Below are 19,266 nucleotides of genomic sequence, written 5' to 3' on the forward strand. Positions count from 1 at the left end.
TTGTGGAGAAACTGGAGCGTGTCCAAAGGAGGGCGACTAAAATGGTGACGGGTCTGGAAACCATGTCCTATGAGGAACAACTTAGGGAGCTGGGGATGTTTAGCCTGAAGAAAAGAAGGTTAAGAGGTGATATGATAGCCCTGTTTAAATATTTGAAGGGATGTCATGTTGAGGAGGGAGCAAGCTTGTTTTCTGCTACTCCAGAGAACAGGACCTGGAACAATGAATGCAAGCTCCAGGAAAAGAGATTCCACCTCAACATGAACTTCCTGACAGTATGGGCTGTTTGACAGAGGAACACACTCCCTTGGAGTGTGGTGGAGTCTCCTTCCTTAGAGGTCTTCAAACAGAGGCTTGTGGTCTTTTCCAACTCTACGATTCTATGATTCTAAACATTTTGGAACATATATCTTGCAAATGCGCCAGCACAGATCTGATGGGGGAGGCTTGTAAAAACTTAATCATCCAGACCAGCTTGCATTATTATTATTATTATTATTATTATTATTATTATTAACATCCCACCCTTCTCCCAAGACTGGGACTCGGGGGTGGCTCACAAGATTAAAAAAACAATACAGTTAAAAACATACAAAAATAGTACCTGGAAATAGAATGAAATGACTACAATCATTAAAATACAATGATGACTGACCATGCTCAATAGTCAGAGAAAATGGAGTGCCACTGGACTGTTCGGACATTTGGGACTGCTTAGTTCATCCTAAGCATCAGTCGAAAGATAACCCTCGGCTGACACTGGAGGATATTTCCTCCTCATCGGCTGACATGACTTTACCTTTAAGAGTTATTTATTATGGATCTATGGTCAACACACTAACTCCATCTTTGTTAGTCTGTCGCCTTCCCTAAGCTATATCTTCAAGAAAAAATATATTACACATGTGGGGAAAAGTAATCATAATCTATGCTCTTGCTCTTCCTTTTATGACTTCTATTTATTCCAGTGGATGCTAGGTTAAGGTTGAGGGCTTTGCCAGAGGTGAATGTTCTGGCAAGCCATGTTGTAATTCTTTATATTTTGCCACCTTGAGTCCCTCTATTGGCAGAAAGGCAGGATCTAAGATAATAATAATAATAATACCAATAATAATAATAATAATAATAATAATAATAATAATAAATTTATTAGGACTACTTAGGTCTAATCTGCACTGCAGAACCGATGCCGTTTGACATCGCTTTAACTGTCATGGCTCAATACAGTGGGATTTATAGTGAGTTGTGGCACCAAAGCTCTCTGATAGGGAAGGTCAGAGATATCGCAAAATGTCACCACATTAAGCCACGGCAAATTAAAGCGGCGTTGAACGGCATTATTTCTGCAGTGTAGATGCGGCCTCCAGAAATGTGTTTTACAACTTCGTCTTTACAGCGACCCATTTAATCTGCAGATTTCTTGCACAGGTCATTGTGCAAAGACCCAAATGCAGTACAATACGTTTCCCCCCATCTTCCCCTATGGAAAAAATTACATTTACAATTCAATCTTATACCTCTCGGCTCAGAAATAAGCCATACTGCGTTCAATGAAAGTTCCTCCCAGGTGAGTGTGTTTTTGCATTGCAGCATTCAATTTTTGTTAGCCAATACATTTTTTTTTCCAGCCAGAGAAAGAGATGCTGCTGTAAACAAAATGTATTACGAACACTAACTTATTCATCTGAGATGATCTTTCAGCTCTGAACCAGATCTCTGGCTTTGTATCTTTGGTACAGACCAATATAATCATAAGGCAAATCTCCACATGCTTTAAAGAAAGATCTAAAGTATTGGACAGTCCTGCTGAACTCCATCAGTGCCCAGCCAGAACTTAAGAGAAAAGTTATTTCTAAAAAGTAATTAGTTACAACTATAATTCCAGCAGGATATAGCAGTTTGAACATTGGACTACAACTCTGGGTTTGAATCCCCGTCCGACCATAGAAACCCACTGGGTGACCTTAGGCAAGTCACACTCTCTCAGCCGCAGAGGGAGGCAAATGCAAACTTGCCAAGAAAACTCCATAATAGGTTTGCTTTATGGTCGCTGTCAGAAATGACTTAAAGGCACTAAACAACAAGAACATCTTTTTAGATGCAGCCAATATCAACAATATCCACCTCCTCCAGTAGTAATAATAATAATAATAATAATAATAATAATAATAATAATAATGTGTGCATGGTTCTTTGCTTTATAGTTCTCATACAATTTTTACCATGATAGTTTTCTTTCCATAGGAAAAGGTGAATCTATTCCTCAATGGCTGTCAAACCAGTAAGGACCCACCCAGTGCTATAGGTCTGAATTCGAACGCCTTTAAAAACTGTTTTTTAGGGTGAGATTTCATGAAAATGGGAGATTTACCAACATGAAGAGGCACCCAGATTGCACACGCTGACTCCTGTAAAAAGATGCTTTGGATTTAAGTCTCAATGAGAACAAACAGAAATATTTTGCAAACGTATTTGATCTATTCAAGCCTGGCCCTTAAGCAAAACCCGAGCACCTTCTAAGACCATTCAACGTAACCTGCAAAGGATTCCTCGCCTGATACAGCTGCAGAGTTTTGGCTGGGAAAATAAGAAAAATTAAAATGGAAAAACCGATGGGACACAGTCGTCGATGCATTTAAAAGTGACTTACCTAGGACTGACAGCTGGGTCCCACCGCTGAAGACATACGCACAGTGAGTGATGGCCATACAAAAATGCCCTTTACGGAAGTTCGGTTCCGCTTTCTGGACCAGTTACCATCATGATGATGCATTTGATGCTGAGGGCTTTGTAATCCAAGTGTTGGAAAACACGAACTCGGTGTGTTTTCCTTGTAGAGATCCTTGGCAAAGTTTGATGGAGCATAATCCACTGGGTTGGTAACACTTGCGACCAGAAATGGAATAAAATCTTGGTTTAAGCAGGATGCTCCATCTATAGAATTTTAATTCAATTTCATCCACTTTTTCCGATTGCATGCAACCATTGAAGTCCTTCTGGTTCTGGCTCAGATTATTTCAAGGCTTGTAGTTCACTTTTCTGACTTCGCCAGATATGCCTGTCCATATTTTTTAAGGCGAATCAAGAGGGCTTCTCTGTGGCCAACTTCTCTCTCTAACCCAAAACCGCATCCTTTAACTTGGAACATTTAGAAACTGACTTCATGTGTCGTAAATCTAACACATCCGGATCTCCTACAGTTTGGGCTCAGATGTTATTCATGGGTCCACTTTATCCTTTCGATAAACTAGGGCTGTATCTACACTGCAAAAATAATAGAGTTTGACACCGCTTGAAATTCCATGGCTCAGTGCTATGGGATCCTGGGATTTGGAGTTTGTTGTGGCACCAGAGCACTCTAACCGAGAAGACGAAATCTCTCACGAAATACAAATCCCAGCATGGCAGTTAAAGTGGTGTCAAACTGCATTATTTCTGCAATTGAGATGTAGCCGTGATCTCTTTTGGTAGTAACGAATGGTAGGCTTCATTCTCCCTCTATTTTTGCTAAACCATGCATTCCCTCGGATGCTTTTTGTAGCTGTTCCTGGGTTGCCAGCCACAGATGCTGGCGAAACATCAGGAACAAACTCTTCTAGAACATGGCCACATAGCCCGAAAAACTCACAAAAAGTTATTTCAAAATGTGCAAAGCACCCTGCTCTATATAGGATTTCATTCTCCTAAAAGGGTCTTGGATCTTTTCTCCAAGTTAGAATTCCCAATGTCCATTCCTCCAGGTGTTTTTGATATCAGTTCCCAGAATTTCTGACTGTTGGCTAAGCTGGATGGAGATTCTGGAGGTGAAGTCCAAAACATCTGGAGGACCAAAGGTTGGGGCCAAAGGTTTTGCCCTAACCACTGATCTGACATTCCCAAGTACTTACCTGACTACAATTTCTATGGCAAAGTTGCTTTTCCCTGAGCCCAGGGCATAGTATGTCTTTTTAAAAAATAGAAAGACCACATGGAAGCTGCTCTCCTGCTTACCTGAGTCATTTTTCTACCATATAACTTCTCTGATGTTTCAGGACAAGAGTACTGTAAAATACGGCTCCGTTAGCTATTTCCAAATAGTTGGTCCCAAAGAAGAAACGATGTGTGAATTGCAACGTCCTTCATTCAGTTCATTGACAGAAGACAAGCCGAGGAAGAAGATCTGCAGATCTGGTCCATTTTTCCAGGAAATCGATTCGGTGTATTAATACTTTGTGGCCGCTGGGACGGAAGTAAGCTTTTCAGAATGATTCTGAGAAACTGGGTCAGAAATAAAACACAAATATCCTTTCATGCAGAAAGACGTCAGTATTCCAAAGCGGACCGTTGCTTCTGACTGGGAACTGTGCGGCCCAGGTAATATCTATAACAAAAGCTATCCAGATTCTCCAAGTGGCAGAACAGTGCAATCCAAAGGTAAGAAGGTGTGAATCACAAGCTTGGGAAGCAACAAGGTTTCCAAAAGTACAAAAAACTAATAAGTGCCAGTGCCCCAAAACATCCCAAAGAATGGACAGTTCCCCCGAAACAAGCCGGTGAAAGCAGCACGCTGACTTTTAATGGTGACAAAAAGCTGACTATTGGACAACCCCATAAATAGAAAACTGGATGGTGAGGGGATGAAGTTTCTGGAAGAGAAGGACTTCACTCCATAATGTTTTATTGTAGGTTCCACTCGCTGTGTTATGCATTTCCAGAACATTGCCCACGATTTCCCTGAAATGCATGATTTGACTTATCCATAGCCTCCGATCATGGATGTAAAAATACATACATAAATAAAATTATCCACAGTTGTCTTGCTGTGAAACTCCATTCCATGTATATCCATTAGACGGCTTCCAATCTTTGGAGCTCATTTCTGAAGTGCCCAGAAGCTCCGACGCCATCCACCAGAAGGTCCCCAAGGCAGGAACAACCATGCTGTCCACAATGTGCCACATTCTAGATAGCACACCTACAGCCCATAGCACTACGTTTGATGAGTGCTTCCTTTTGTGCCTTTGTGCCAAAGAGAACTGCTAATGCATCGCTGAAGAACCACCCCTCACACGCACCTGGCATTTTCCGAAACCAGAGGACTGGCTTTCAGCATCTGACTTTGCATTCTCTGTGCAACAGGACTGAAAACCTCAAAGAGTGTTTCCTCAGTCTATGCATATGGTTAATAAAACATCTGTCAAGGCATACTGTTAGTGGTTAGAAAGGGCTGTAGGAGAAGTTTTGGTCAATTGCTAGAGGAAACGGTACTCTGCATCCTAGCAGATCTTCATCCATGGTGATAAATTGCAGCATTTTAGGAAGAACTGGTTAGAAACGGGAAAGTTTCCAGGGCTTGGAAAGTTGCGGGTGGGTGTTGTGAGCCTTCAGGTTGCTTCCAACTTGTAGAGGCCCTAAGGTGAACCTATCATGGATTCTTGGCAAGATTTATTCAGTGATTTTTCATGGCATTCCCCTGAGGCTGAGAGAGCGTGACTTGCCCCAGGTCACTCAGTCAGTTTCGTGGCTGAGCCAGGAATCAAGCCCTGATCTCCAGAGTTGTAGTCCAACACTCAAACCACGTTGGCTCCTCAAAATTAGCGACATAGATGTAAAAGAGATAGGAAATTAGTTGAAATTATTTTTTAATCTTCTTTCGATATGATTAAAGTCATTAAAATTTGGAATAAATGGTTCTTGCCGATTAGCAGGCCTCCTGGGCATCACTTGGAGGCACCCACCGGGAGTTTTGAAGAAGCTGAACAGGCACCAGTGCTTTCTCCAGTGGTGATGTCAAAGTGACTGTGGCATCATTGAAGTCCTTCCTGTTTAACAGCTGCAAAGGGCACTGAAAATGTGGCATGGGTGAGAACTGTGAGGCCCTCCAGGAGTGGTTGGACTACAACTCCCAGCTGCTTTATCTAGCATTGCCAACTAGGAAGGAGCTTATCGCTTGGGTTATTTATTCACCCTACCTCTACTGGTTTAAATTTCAATTCAGGCTGCATCCTGATCTTATCAGAAGGTTTTTGCCACCAAATTTGCTGCCCAGATTACATCCCAGGTGTCTCCAAATCCATTAAAGGCCCGCTGTTATGGCACTACATAGGACAGCCAGTAGAGTGACGGCTGCCCATCGAGATGGATGCTCAATGGGACCAATGCACAACAGTATCAATGCACATTGAAACCAAGGTGCATCAATCCCACTGTGCATCAGGACACTGACTAGGGAATGTTGATGTGGATTGGGATGCTCTTGCTGGTGACCTGTTATGCATCTTTACCATTCACTAACAGGGCTTCCTAGAGGGTCACCAGATGTCCTCCTTTTCTTGGTTGTGTCCTAGATTCCAACCTTCTATCCAGGAGGCATTTCAAAATGTCCTCCATTTTGAGCATGACTAAGAAGCCTGGATTTATATTTACATTGTTGTTTTTAGCTTTTGCTTTGGGATAGCCTTCATTTTGCACCTAGGACAGTGATGGCGAACCTATGGCACACGTGCCAAAGGTAGCACTCAGAGCCCTCTCTGTGGGCACATATCTTGTCACCCTAGCACACAGTGTGCCTATGGCCTGTTACAGACTGCCAAAATAAAGCTGCTTCAGGTCTCTTTGGAGGTATGCTATTTAAATGATGCATGAGTCCTAAGAGTCCGGAGGTCGCGCCAAAGCCACACTCCATTCCTAAGCACTGGAGTGCAGCTTTGGTGCAGCTTCCGGATTCTTAGGATGCATGCATCATTTAAACAGCATACCTCCAAAGAGACCAGAAGCAGCTTTATTTTGGCAGTCTGTAACAAGCCAAAGTTTCTTACTAGAAAGCCAGAGGGACATGGCATTTTGCAATAAATAAATAGGGTCTGGGTTGCAGTTTGGGCACTCAATCTGTAAAAGATTCACCATCACTGACCTAGGACATCTGAGTCACCTTGGGTTTCTTAGCGACTCTGCTATGTAGCGAAGGGTGTGTAAAGTCATAACTTTACACACTCTTAACTACATAGCAGAGGCATTACATATGTTACATATAACATACACCTCAATAGAGGATTCCAACTGCTGTCGGAAGGGATGTCATGTAGAAGATGGATCCAGCTTGCTTTCTGTTGCACCAGAGTGTAGAACATGAATCACTGGATTCAAATTATGAGGAAAGAGATTCCACCTAACCAAGAGGAAGAACCTTTTTTTTTTACTGTAAGAGCTGTTCAGCATTGGAAGAGATTGTCTTATATAGTGGACCTTCCATCTTTGGAGGTATTCCTGCACTGCAGGGATTGGACTAGTTGGCTCTTGGTGTCCCTTCCAACTCTAAGAACCTATGATTCTATGGAGTTTATCACACGGAAGCAAACTGCTTAAATCCCGTGCAGGAACGGGATTTAAAAGTCTGAAAAACCCCACAAAAGCGGGTTGTTTTTCAGACATTTTTGTGTAAAGGAGAAATAATGCGACATTAACCCGAATGAAAAGTTGCCAAAACCCACTCCTTTTACTTTCAGACGTTCCCAAATGTAAAAAGGAGCAGGTTTTGGTGACTTTCCATTTGGGTTAATGTTGCGTTAATGTCCTTCACACAATCGTCTGAAAATCTACCCACTCTTGCAGGTTTTGTCAACTTTTTGTTCGGGTTAACCCCTGACGTCATTTGAAAATCTACCCACTTTTGTGGGTTTTTTCTAGCTTAAATTCAGTTTTCGCATGGGATCCATCCCGTGTGATAAACTCCTATGGTCCTGTGAGATGGCACCTCATTTCCAAACACAGACAAATCAGATTGTCTGCGGTGTTCTACATTGTAAAATCTGGTGCTCAGCCTTCCTGGTCCGGATTGCAGACTTGCGATCCTCAAAGCATGTATGGAGGTCTGTACAATGTTTGGAAACATAATGTGCAAAAGCCCAACATGCTGGGAGAGGTTATTTGAAACATTGCACTGGAGCGAATTGTAGCCTTTTTGTTCATTTGGGGTTTTTGTTGCAAAAACCAAAAACACAAATGGAGGGGGGACATAGGATGAAAGGACTGCAAGCCTGGCAAAATGAGAAACTAGGGCCCGATTTAGACAAGCCTTTGCGGCGCCCCCGTCGCATGCTAGGGGTTGGCCGAGGACGCACCGTCCATATTGGCCTCACCCCTAGCACATGACAGGGGTGTCAAAATGGCAACGCCCTGTACACACAGGCGCTGCCATTTTGATGTGATGGATGCCTAGTGTCCGCACATCCCAGTGCATTTGTGATGCCGCAAGTGCGCCATTGGCGCATTGCAGAGTCACAAAGGCGCAACAAGAAGAACCGGCTTTTGCGGGGTTTTTTGTTCCGCGACGGAACCGCTCGGTTTGTCCGCTGCGTCTCCCTCGCAGAGCAAACCAGGGTGGCGGGAGACCGCCCTTTTTGGGTGGTCTGTATCCCACCTGAGAAAGCCCAAATTGATCCTCGCTGAAACAGCTTGGCTTTGTGTACATTTACAGCGCTATAGAAATCAACAACAACAATAATAATGGTACTATAGCTGTGTCATGTGCCTTCATGGACTCCTAGCTGATAGAGCTAGCATGGTGTTATGTTGTGTAGCGTGACGGTGAAATGGTTTGAGTGTTGGACTAGGGAGACCTGGGTTCGAATCCCAGCTTGGTCATGGAAACCCACTGGATGACCGTGGGCAAGTTATACTCTCAAAGGATGGCAATGGCAAATCCCCTTTGAGGAAACCTGCCAAGAAAGCCCTGTGAAAGGGTTGCTTTAGGGTTTTCCATAAGTCCGGAACAACTTGAAGGCAAAGACCACCACCCAAGGCTGCAGAGAGAATTGATGATGGCCAGTTGTCTTTGCGTCTCTACCATGATGTCATTCAAGCGCTGCAAGAAGGGGAACCTTGTCACTGACTATGCCGTAGGCCAAATATGATGACTTTTGGTATCAGTATTTGCTTCTGCTGGCAGACAATCTCCAAATTTTACCTTAGGAAGGTTTGATTCTTGCAAACTAAGTATGAAACCGATCAGCCATTTTAAGCCATTTTATCACTTGGGTCACATCCCCATCTAGTGTCTCTGAGCAGAATCACCATGCCAGCATTTCCAATTCTGTGCTTAAATTTGGAAAGACATGAGCTTGGATGCTTTTTCCTCCCCTGAAGATGGCAGCAGAACCAAAGGCATCAAGCAGGGTCCGCAAACTAGACATGGTCTTCACTGCAGGGAGCTTTTTGTCTCACTTCCCCTTCTGCCTGAATCACTGTGAGCAACATTACTATCCCACACCTGGCAGTAATAGTCAGCCTCATCCTCTGCTTGGGCCCTGGCGATGCTCAAGGTGGCCGTGTTGCCCGAGTTGGTGCCAGAGAATCGGTCCGAGATCCCGGAAGGCCTGCTGCTGTCCATATAAATAATGAGGACCGGGGCCTGGCCAGGTTTCTGCTGGTACCAGTGCACATTCTTGCCCCCAATGTTGTTCCCTGAGCAAGTTATCTGGGCATTTTTCATTGGAGACACCGACACTGACGGTGGCTGTCTGACCACATATTGGCCCAAGGAACCTGAGGAAAGAAATATTTCAGAGTAACTCCATGTTCTCATACTCGCCAACATTTCACAGACGAAAAACAGGGCACGCGCTGCCAAACGACAACAGAATGTGGGCAAAGTTGGGAAAACTGGTAATGAAGAAGAACAGGGAAGCTAGGAGAGATTGCACAAGTTTGTTTTCTCCTGAGTCGGCTGGGAAGGGCAAGGTTCAACCCCCTCTTCTCCTTCCCATCCCAAGTTCATTGAGTACAAACTACTTTTGCAATTTGAACTCAGTTTGCAGCGACTGAAGGAAGCTGAGGACAAAAGTGGGAGGAGGAGAGAGAAACCAGGTCATTTGAAAAGTAGCAGGAAAAGTGGGATGGCAAGGGATTAACTGGGATTTTTCCTGCCAGGTCAGGACAGTTGAAGGGTGTAAGTTCTTCATCATCAAAATCAGGGGGAAAAAACCATTCTGTTTTGTAGAACATACCTGAGCAATAAGCAAGGAGCATAAGGAGAGAGACCCAGAACATGGTGAAAACCCAGATGTCCTGTCTTTCTGCAGGTGATGAAGTGTCCACTTTGATTCCTCCCTGCTTTACTCTTAACATTTGTATGGTTTTTAACCCAGCCCCTGTATTCAAATAACCTCCCTTTGAAAAGGAACGGTCCTTCCCCACCGTAAATGTAAAGCCTGCCCACAGAAAGTGTCTCTCTGAAGGAGTTTTGGATGTGGCATAACTCAAGTCCTCCCTCATGCCCTCTGCCACCTCGTCAGCAGAGAGATGTTAGGTAAAAGAGCAATTCTGCCATGGATTGCTCTGTCAGCATCTAAGATCAGCCAACAGAAAGGCATGTATGTGCCAGCCAAGCATGTTTGCACCTAATCCTAAGGCCCTACAAGTGGCCAGAATTGCACTTCCAGCAGTGGCAGTAAATAAGTAACTTTCCCAAGCCTTTCTCTGTCTTGCTACCTTCACAGACACAACTGGTAGAATTCAGATACATAACTGTGTTGGTCTAGATCAGTGTGCAAAGGGGCATTGTAGCACAGGGGTATTGTAGCACCTTTGAGATCAACTGAGAGAAAGAAAGAAGTTGGTGGGATACACTTTCATAGGCTTCTGTCTACTTCCTCAGGTGCAACATGCAGACATCTACAAAAACGTATGCTACTGTTACCAAGTTTGATTTTAATAAACTTTTGGGTACATGCGGTGTGTGTTTTGACCCCTGACTGACCCCATAGAGGACCCACCATTAACCTAAAAGCTGAATGGCCACATAGGCAACTCACCTTGCAAAGGCAGAGTTCCTAGAAAAAGCTAGAATTTGAAATTTTCCATAGGAAGTTTGGGAGTCGCCAAACCAGAATCGTCACTGCTTACCCAAGTAAGACAATAGACTTGGCCTCACACCTGATGAGCCAATGATCAGCTTAATGACTTAGTAATCAAGTCGGATGCCCCTCCGAATTGTGTCCAGACCTAAATGCATTGTACAACACATTACCTGCTCTTGGCTTAACAAAGCCCAAGCAATCAACACCTTTGTCTAGCAAATATTCCTAGCCTCTAGATACGTTTCGCCCTATAAGAACCCCAGGTTTTTGGACCCTCCTTGTGCTATCACCAGGTTGCAAACTGGTCCATACCTGCTTGAACTCTGCTCTTAGCTCCCGCGGCCCTCTTCCCCCGCTCCTGTGGCCGTGATCCACTGTCCATCCAAGCTTCATCAGGCTTCCCAGAGAAGACTTCTAAGGTAGTATTCCCTAGTGGTGCCTCTCTTTCTCAAACCTATCTCCCGAACTCACCCCTCCCCTGCTGTAGCATTGAATGTGTGTGTGTATATATGCTCCCCTTTTGCTGTGTGGTTTTCCCTGTGCTTTAATAAATGTTACCCTTTTAACTGGACCTAGTTGGCATCAGCGTCTCTTTCTCTTGGGGCTTGCTGGCGACCTCTGGTATACACTGTTGGGACCCAATTCCGGCACGTGGTGTTGTTAGGGCCACCTCTCGGCAATATTTGAGCTAATTAAAATTCCCCTAATTAGATTGTTCCTAACACTACCAACTTCTTTCTTTCTCTCAGTTAGTCTCAAAGGTGCAGCAACTGAGACACGAGGGAGGTCCTTCTTGGTGGCTGCTCCCAGGATTTGATTTAAATGGATTGAGCTCTATAGATTTTTGACAAAAGGGTTTTGTATGTTTTTACCGAGGGTTTTGAATGTGTTTTTATTGATATTTTTGAAGCGAAGGGCAAGCTGTATTAAATGTCAGATGGGAGGGTGAAGCTGGATATAAATGAGATGATGATGATGACGATGACGATGATGCCTGGACTCTTGTTAGGGATTTACGCCTTTGTAAATGGGTCTGTTTTGCAAAAGTTGGCATCCACAAATCATTCATGAATGATCCCTTAGGGGTTAAAAAAGCAGATTCTTGTCTCACTTCTCCTTCAGAGCATGCTACTGTGACACCTGTAGTTGTGGCACGACAAACAGTAATAAGCGGCCTCATCTTCTGCCAGGGTTCCCGCAATGTTTAAATAGCAGATGCTCCTGGAGGCGTCTTTGGACGCTGAGAAGCGAGAGGGGACCCCAGGGACTTGGTGCTTACTGGACTCTGAATAATGCCATAAGAGGTGCCATGGGGCATTGCCAGGTTTCTGCTGGTGCCAGTGGACATGATAGTTACTGATGCTGGCAATTGTATTTTGCATACAAAGACACATCGTCAGCACCAGTTCTAGCACTGAAATCCACTGCAACAATAAGATTAGCTGTTGGAGCCTCAAACATCAAATCTTTAACAAAAGAATTAATCTTGTTCCATACACTTTCTATCTTAGCACGGCCTTGAAGTGGGGGAATATAGATATTAATCAAATATAATAAGTTGTTTTCAAGCTTCAAAAGAACAGCTAGAGCATACTGCTCCAGTACAGAAACCTTAGTTATTTGAACCTTAAGTACCAAAGATATCAGCACCCCTAAGCCACCACACAGTCTCCCACTACCTTTGCCAGGAATAGCATTTAAACCCATGAACTTATAACCCTCTATAGATATATCTTCAGCAAGCCATGTTTCCTGTAGAAGAATAATATTATGTCTGTTGACAAAAGGCATAAAGGTAGGGTCCCTGCATCTGGGCTTCCAACCAGCTACGTTCCATGAAATAATAGACAGAAGGGACAGGTCGACTGAATGAATCACCCAACTCAAACCAGCTCATGCCCCAGGTGCTGATTTTATAACTGGTGAAGTACTCAAAAATAATCTTGATTGGGGGGTTTCGGTCCTCTCTAAATTATTTACGGCCATTGATAGATCTGCTTCCATTCCAAAAGACTGGGGCTTGGCCATTATAATCCCGATATATAAAAAAGGTAATAGAACCGATCCCTCTAATTTTCGACCAATTAGTCTTTTGAGTTTGGTGAGTAAGTTGTATACAAAACACCTTTTAAATAAGTTTTTAGACTGGCTTGAGTCCGAGGATATTCTGTTGGCTGAACTGGCAGGCTTTCGGCCTGGACGATCCATTATTGACCATGCAATGATATTGCAATATCTTGTTGAAAAATACCTCCATTATGGTCCACCACTATATGCGGCATTTATAGATTTTAAGTCCGCCTTTGATTCAGTTAATAGATCTAGATTGTGGGGGAAACTATTGTGCACTAATATAGACAAACAACTCCTCTTGCTTCTTATTATGATCCATGAGAATTCTAATATCAAGGTTAGATGCAGTCCCCAAGGACATGTTTCCAAGACAGTTCCTGTTAAGATGGGTGTAAGGCAAGGATGTGTCCTGGCCCCCACTTTATTTAATTTTTACATTAATTCCCTTGTTTCTGCTTTGAATAATCTTTCTTTTCATCCTCCAAAGTTGGCTAATAAGCATATCAACTCATTGGTCTATGCGGACGATGTTGTTATCCTCTCGTTATCCCCCATTGGACTTAAAAGAGCCCTAAACTCTCTTGCTTTGTTTTGCAAAGCGGAGAAATTAATAATTAACTCCTCTAAGACTAAGATTCTTACTTTTGTTCATCGCCCCAAATTGAGACAATGGACACTTGATAGACAACACATAGAGCAGGTTAAGACTTTCAAATATCTAGGAATTGTTTTTCATAACTCTGGTAGGAGAACTGTGCATTCAGAGCTTGTCATCAGTAATGTCTAAAGAACCATAACGGCTATTCTAAGATTTTTTTCCACTAAAGGTGCCCAGTTCATTCCGGCCGCAATCAAACTGTTTAATGCCAAGGTTCGCTCTCAACTTCTATACGGAGCACAATTGGGACCATATAGTAACATCAATATAATCGAATGTGTGCAAACTAAGTTCCTTAGGAGAATCTTTCAGGTCGCCCATTGTGTTCTGAATGCTGTTCTTAGAAGGGAGGCTGGAACTATTAAAATAGAATCTAGTCTGTGGATCAGTATACTTAACCTATTGGCAAAAATTGCACAAAACTTCTGGAGGTCTGACAAATTTAATTTTTCTGGATTCTTTTAAATCCTCTTGGGAAATTTCTCTTCTCAAGAAATTAAATGAGCTAGGTCTCAACAAAAATGAAATTCTAAAGCTTGACGCCAATAGAGCTAAGTCTATTATTAAACAAAAAATCCTAGAAGTAGAAAGATACATGGACTTCGCTTCCCTCCCACAATATGCCATGTTCAGAGTTCAAGCTTTGGTCCCCTCCCCAGCTCCATATCTGTTCCATGTTACCCTCCCCAAGTTTAGAAGGGCTTTAACTCTGGCACATTTCAATGTGTTGCCCACGGCCATGTTGGAAGGCAGATTAAAAAAAACACCTTTTGAACTTCGTTTTTGCCCATGTGGCTCGGGCGCTGTTGAAACCAATGACCATGTTCTCCTTTATTGTCAATTCTATAGAGACATTCGTCACCAACTGATTAGCCCACTACTGAGTAAATTCCCGGGTAAAACTGACTTCTTCTATTTACGTCTCCTATTGGATAACAATGATTCTACAGTATCCCATAAGGTGGCTAAATTTTGTTACATCGTTTGTAAACTGCGCCCTCAACTGACAAATGGTCATTTTATTACTGTGTAGAAAGATCTGTTTGGATATTGTATATGTATAGTCTACTATCAGTTTATATTTTAACCTATTACTGTTATACTGATACGCTGTTTGTGTGGTTTTGTTTTTATACTGGTCAAAGACCTAATAAATTTTATTACTGATGCTGTATCCACTGCCCATGGCACAGGAGAGTTTCACTGTGTTCCCTAAAGATATGGAAGCTGAAGGCGGCTGGCTCAGGGTGAGCTGAGACCTTGATCCTGGAAAGAGAACAACAGAGAAGTGGTGATGCGCCAACATCTGGATTCACCTTAATGGGAGGTTTTGCCGGCGCATGGCCTGCTTTCATCTGTGCACCACATCATGAAGACCAAGCTCAGAGTGGAAGTCTGTGAGATGATGATTTGTGTCCCAAATGCAAAAGAAGAGAAATCTCACAACGTTGGAGCCTGTGCCCCCAGCGTTGGTCCTTTATAGCCACCCTGGCTGTGAAGGTGGAACATCTGCACACTCACTGAACATTCAGCAGCACCGATCCGAATGGTCCTTGTGGTCACAAGCATCACATAAGTCATTCCTTGGAATGGGATGCTTCAGTCTGGTTTCACATGGTTATTTCTTTGGATATACAGCTACAGCCAATGACTTGGGGGAAGAGGTTACGTATTTTATCCAGTGTTAAGGGTTGGAAGGTGGTGATCATTGACATCTTGATAGAGGACAATTTTGCTACTCAGTATTGTGGACATGCTTTTTTTTCCCCCTTTAAAAATTGGGCTTTATATGCCACCAATCTACTTATCAGGGAACACTGTATTTTCCAAAAAAACAGAGCAGTGCTATAACATCCGTATCCAGTAAAGACCTGCTGGTATGTTACTCCATAGGGGAGCTGGCAAAGTCATCGATGCACATTGAGACTGATGCACAACAGGAGTGCTATGCATCTGTCCCATTGTGCATCTGTCCTGTTGTGCTTCAGGACACCAACTAGGGAGGGCCGATGCACATCGGAACACTCTTGCTGATGTCCCCTTATGAGTCTTTGTAATTCTCTAACAGCGTTTTTTGGCACCTCTGCTACATAACTAAGTATACGTAAAGTTATGTAATGTACACCATGACAGAGGATTCCAGTATGTATGTATGTGTGTGTGTGTATCAGTCCTTTTTTCTAGTCTGGGACTCAAGGCAACTTACAAAAGTTAAAACAGATAACCACTAAACCATACAGATCATATTCCTCTTGGACACACAGACACACACTGTTTGTACAGAGCTCATTTTATCCATTCCATTCTCATTCTTTGCTGTTCAGCAACACCCTCTAGTGGTTTTTATTGCAAATGCCAAGACCATTGAGACCGATTGAGTTGACTTGCTTTAGTGCTATCCTAATATGTTCCAAGATTTAGATGTGAAGGTCTAAGACTTGCCATACTCAGTCCTATCATTTGACCTCAAGTGAAGTGAAAATGGGCCCAAGGAACTCTGATGGGGTCCCTTTCGTGTTGACAAGGGCCGTAAAAAGAGGAAGCGCTCCTTCTCTCGTTTCCCCCTCAGTTTTGAGGGTCTGTTTGCAAAAGTTGGCATACATGAATCTTTCATGAATGATCCCTTAGGGCTTAAGAAGGCAGGTTCTTGTCTCAGTTCTCCTTCAGAACATGCCACTGTGACACTGGTTGCTGTCCCACACTGCACAGGAATAATCGGCCTCGTCTTCTGCCAGGGTTCCCGCAATGTTTAAATAGCAGGTGTTACTGGAGGCATCTTTGGACCCTGAGAAGCGAGCGGGGACCCCAGAGCCTTGGTGCTTGCTGGAATCTGAATAATACCGTAAGAGGTACCGTGGAGCATTCCCAGGCTTCTGCTGGTACCAGTACACATTATAGCCACTGATGCTGGATCCACTGCTCATGGCACAGGGGAGTTTCACTGTATTTCCTGGAGCTATGGAAGTTGAAGGCGGCTGGGTCAGGGTAGGTTGAGACTTTGATCCTAGAAAGAACACAAGAGAAAAGGTGATGCTCCACTTGATTGTCAGCTGCAAGCCTGCAACCTTAGTGGGAGACTTTGCCAGTGCATGGCCTGCTCTCACCTGTGCACCACATTATGAAGACCAAGCTAAGAGTGGGAGTCCAAAACATGGTGAGATGATTCGTCTCTCAAATGCGAAAGAAGAGTAATCTCACAACACTGGAACGTTTTCCGCCAGCGTTGGTCCTTTATAGCCACCCTGTTTGTGAAGGTGGAGCATCTGCACACTCCCTGAACATTCAGCAGCACTGATCCGATTGGTCCTCGTGGTCACAAACATCACATAAGTCGTTGCTGTTGCTAGAGAGAGGACCCTTTGTGTGGTGGCATCTTATCTGCAGAATGCCTTGGCCAGATTGGGTCACCTGGTGCTTTCTTCATGGTCATTTTGGTGTCAAGAGGGGACTGCTTTATTCTCCAAGACACTTTTCAGAACTTTTCTTAGTGATTTTAGAACACAGCACACTTTTCTCTTGCTACTAGTTTTGCTTCCCCCTCCCTCAAACCGGTGCTATTTTTATTTCTGGATGGTTTTGATTAGAGCTTCATATTAGTACAGTCGGCCTTCCTTATCCACAGATTTTTTTATCCACGGATTCAAGCATCCACAGCTTGAATATATATATATATATATATATATATATATAATCCCAAAGAGCAAACCTTGTTTTTCCATTTTATATAAGGGACGCCATTTTGCTATGCCATTGTATTTAATGGGCCTTGAGCATCCACGGATTTTGTTACCCACAGGGGGTCCTGGAACCAAACCCCAGTGGATAACCAGGACCCACTGTGTAAGCTGTCAGTATATTTTGTTTTACTGTTGGTATTTTAACTCGTTTGATTCAAGGTATGAGAGGGCCTATTGAATCAATGGCAAGGTGCTGAGGAAACAGTGGAGTAAGCAATGGAGCCTACTGCCCTCGGATGCTTTTGGCGGATGGGAGCCAGTCACCAACACTCAGATAAGACTCAATTGCCAAATCAACTAATTTCTTCATCTGGAACTGGTCAAGGGGCCATCTTGTTTGCCATGGCACATACTTTTCTTGGGCTGGCCCTGCTTTATTGTGGAAGGAGCTGAAGTCTGGTGAACCTTCTAATGAAATGACTGCTCAGAATGAGAGGGGAGGACATGATCTCTGAGAGCAGGAGGTTTTTTGCTCCCTTTGTGTTTGTGCCACGGTGCTAGCTGGCTGCTATCCTCATCCCAGACCTGGCAGTAATAATCAGCCTCGTCCTCTTGTTGGACATTTGTGATGGTTAAGGTGGCCAGGCCACCAGTGCTTGTTCCAGAGCTGATTCCAGAAAACCGGTCCGAAATCCCTTCAGGTCTTGCTGAGTCCTTATAGATAACCAGCTGAGGAGCATTGTTAGCTCTCTGCTGGTACCAATGGACATAGTACTTATCAAACTTGTCCCCTGAGCAAGTGAGTTCTGCAGTTTGTCCTGGAGACACAGAGATGGATGGCGGTTGGATCAGCGCATACTGGCCAAGAGAACCTGAGAAGAGAGGAAAAAATATTTTTAAGGACTTTTAATATGATTGTGCCCTAAAAATGGCAAATCCTTAAATGGCCTCCAGTCACCCGACTCTCTCCAGTTCAACACTGGATCACTGGTCCGTCAGCCACTTCACAGATCCATCCACAAGAGTCTTACTTTCATCCCAAGCTTGGGTTAGGTGTAATGGGATGGTGTAAAGTCAAATAGTGTCCTTAAAGGTAAGGAGGAAGAATAGTAAACTCTTTTGTCACCTGAACAGTAAGTGAGGACCAGAAGTTGGAGAAGTGGAGACCAAGCCATGGTGGGCATTGCAGGTGAACAACACTCTTCCTTACGAAAGTACTAGCTGTTTCTGGGTGGCTTCCTCCCAGGTTCTTAAAACCTACCAGTTCTACAACCTGTTGCTTAAATGCAAATCTGCCTTCTGTTGGTTGGCTGCGGAGACGTCTACGATGTCCACAAACATTGCAGTCAACCTCTTTTGCCATACTTGCATCCCCACTTACACGTTTGGTCCACAATGAGGCGTCTACGTGAAATAGGCCCAGTGACAGAACATGGCAAAGGATGGAATGTAGCTTCTCTGTTATTACATTAAAGTGGAGGAAAAGCTGGTGTTGGTGGGTCCCTGATGTTCAGTAAGGCCCCTCCAAGCAGCCATGCAGGGAGGCAAGTGGGCCAGTACCATGCCCCCAGTGCTCATACTCAGCATCACCCTCATTAGCAAACAAATAGGTGGGGAGACTAAGAGGCAGCATTTGTGCTAGGCAATGCCAGCCATGTGCCCAAACTCAACTATCAGCTTCAGTTGATTTGCCAGCAGTGCTCATTCCTAGCTGTCCTTGAGTCAGCCCTGATGCATGGCGACTCTGTGGATGAGACATCTTCAAGCCAGCCTATCTTCCAGTGCTCTGCTTAAGTCTTGTAGATATATGGCCTCCCTTATTGAGGGGCTGTTCTCTAAAAGAAACAAAGCCAAGGCAGAAAAGTTGTGTCACTTCAGTAAGTGGTCCTAAGGAACCCAAAGATGGATCCTGTCAAAGGGGGAGGCGTAGATGTTTGTTAGCGATGTGCCAAAAAACATGGAAGTGCCACCCTCCACTTGATTTCACAAAGCTGGTCTTATCAAGCACAGCTCTTTTTGGTTC

At 43.8% G+C, this 19,266-nt stretch overlaps 2 protein-coding genes and 1 gene segment (V, D, J or C); all 3 read right to left on the reverse strand.

Moving 5' to 3' along the window:
- LOC121916422 (immunoglobulin mu heavy chain-like) overlaps positions 1-18,449 on the reverse strand; it is a 21,171-nt gene extending 2,722 nt beyond the window's left edge. Inside the window, exons 1-6 of the mRNA XM_042441453.1 lie at positions 18,370-18,449; positions 17,777-18,115; positions 16,408-16,570; positions 9,984-10,096; positions 9,180-9,522; positions 2,651-2,754 (exon numbers count right to left, since the gene is read on the reverse strand). Of these exons, the coding sequence (XP_042297387.1) occupies positions 2,651-2,754; positions 9,180-9,522; positions 9,984-10,096; positions 16,408-16,570; positions 17,777-18,115; positions 18,370-18,427 (1,120 nt within the window). The 5' untranslated portion in view covers positions 18,428-18,449. The remainder of the gene's footprint in view (positions 1-2,650; positions 2,755-9,179; positions 9,523-9,983; positions 10,097-16,407; positions 16,571-17,776; positions 18,116-18,369) is intronic.
- Positions 1-19,266, reverse strand: part of LOC121916567 (immunoglobulin lambda-1 light chain-like) — a 189,793-nt gene that overhangs the window by 29,445 nt on the left and 141,082 nt on the right. The gene's annotated exons all lie outside the window — the stretch shown is intronic.
- On the reverse strand, positions 16,230-16,760 carry LOC121916571. The segment is given in 2 exon segments: positions 16,230-16,570; positions 16,671-16,760. Coding segments are annotated over 2 exon segments (390 nt in total).

This window comes from Sceloporus undulatus, chromosome 10 (assembly GCF_019175285.1).
Source record: "Sceloporus undulatus isolate JIND9_A2432 ecotype Alabama chromosome 10, SceUnd_v1.1, whole genome shotgun sequence".
Classification (NCBI taxonomy): domain Eukaryota; kingdom Metazoa; phylum Chordata; class Lepidosauria; order Squamata; family Phrynosomatidae; genus Sceloporus; species Sceloporus undulatus.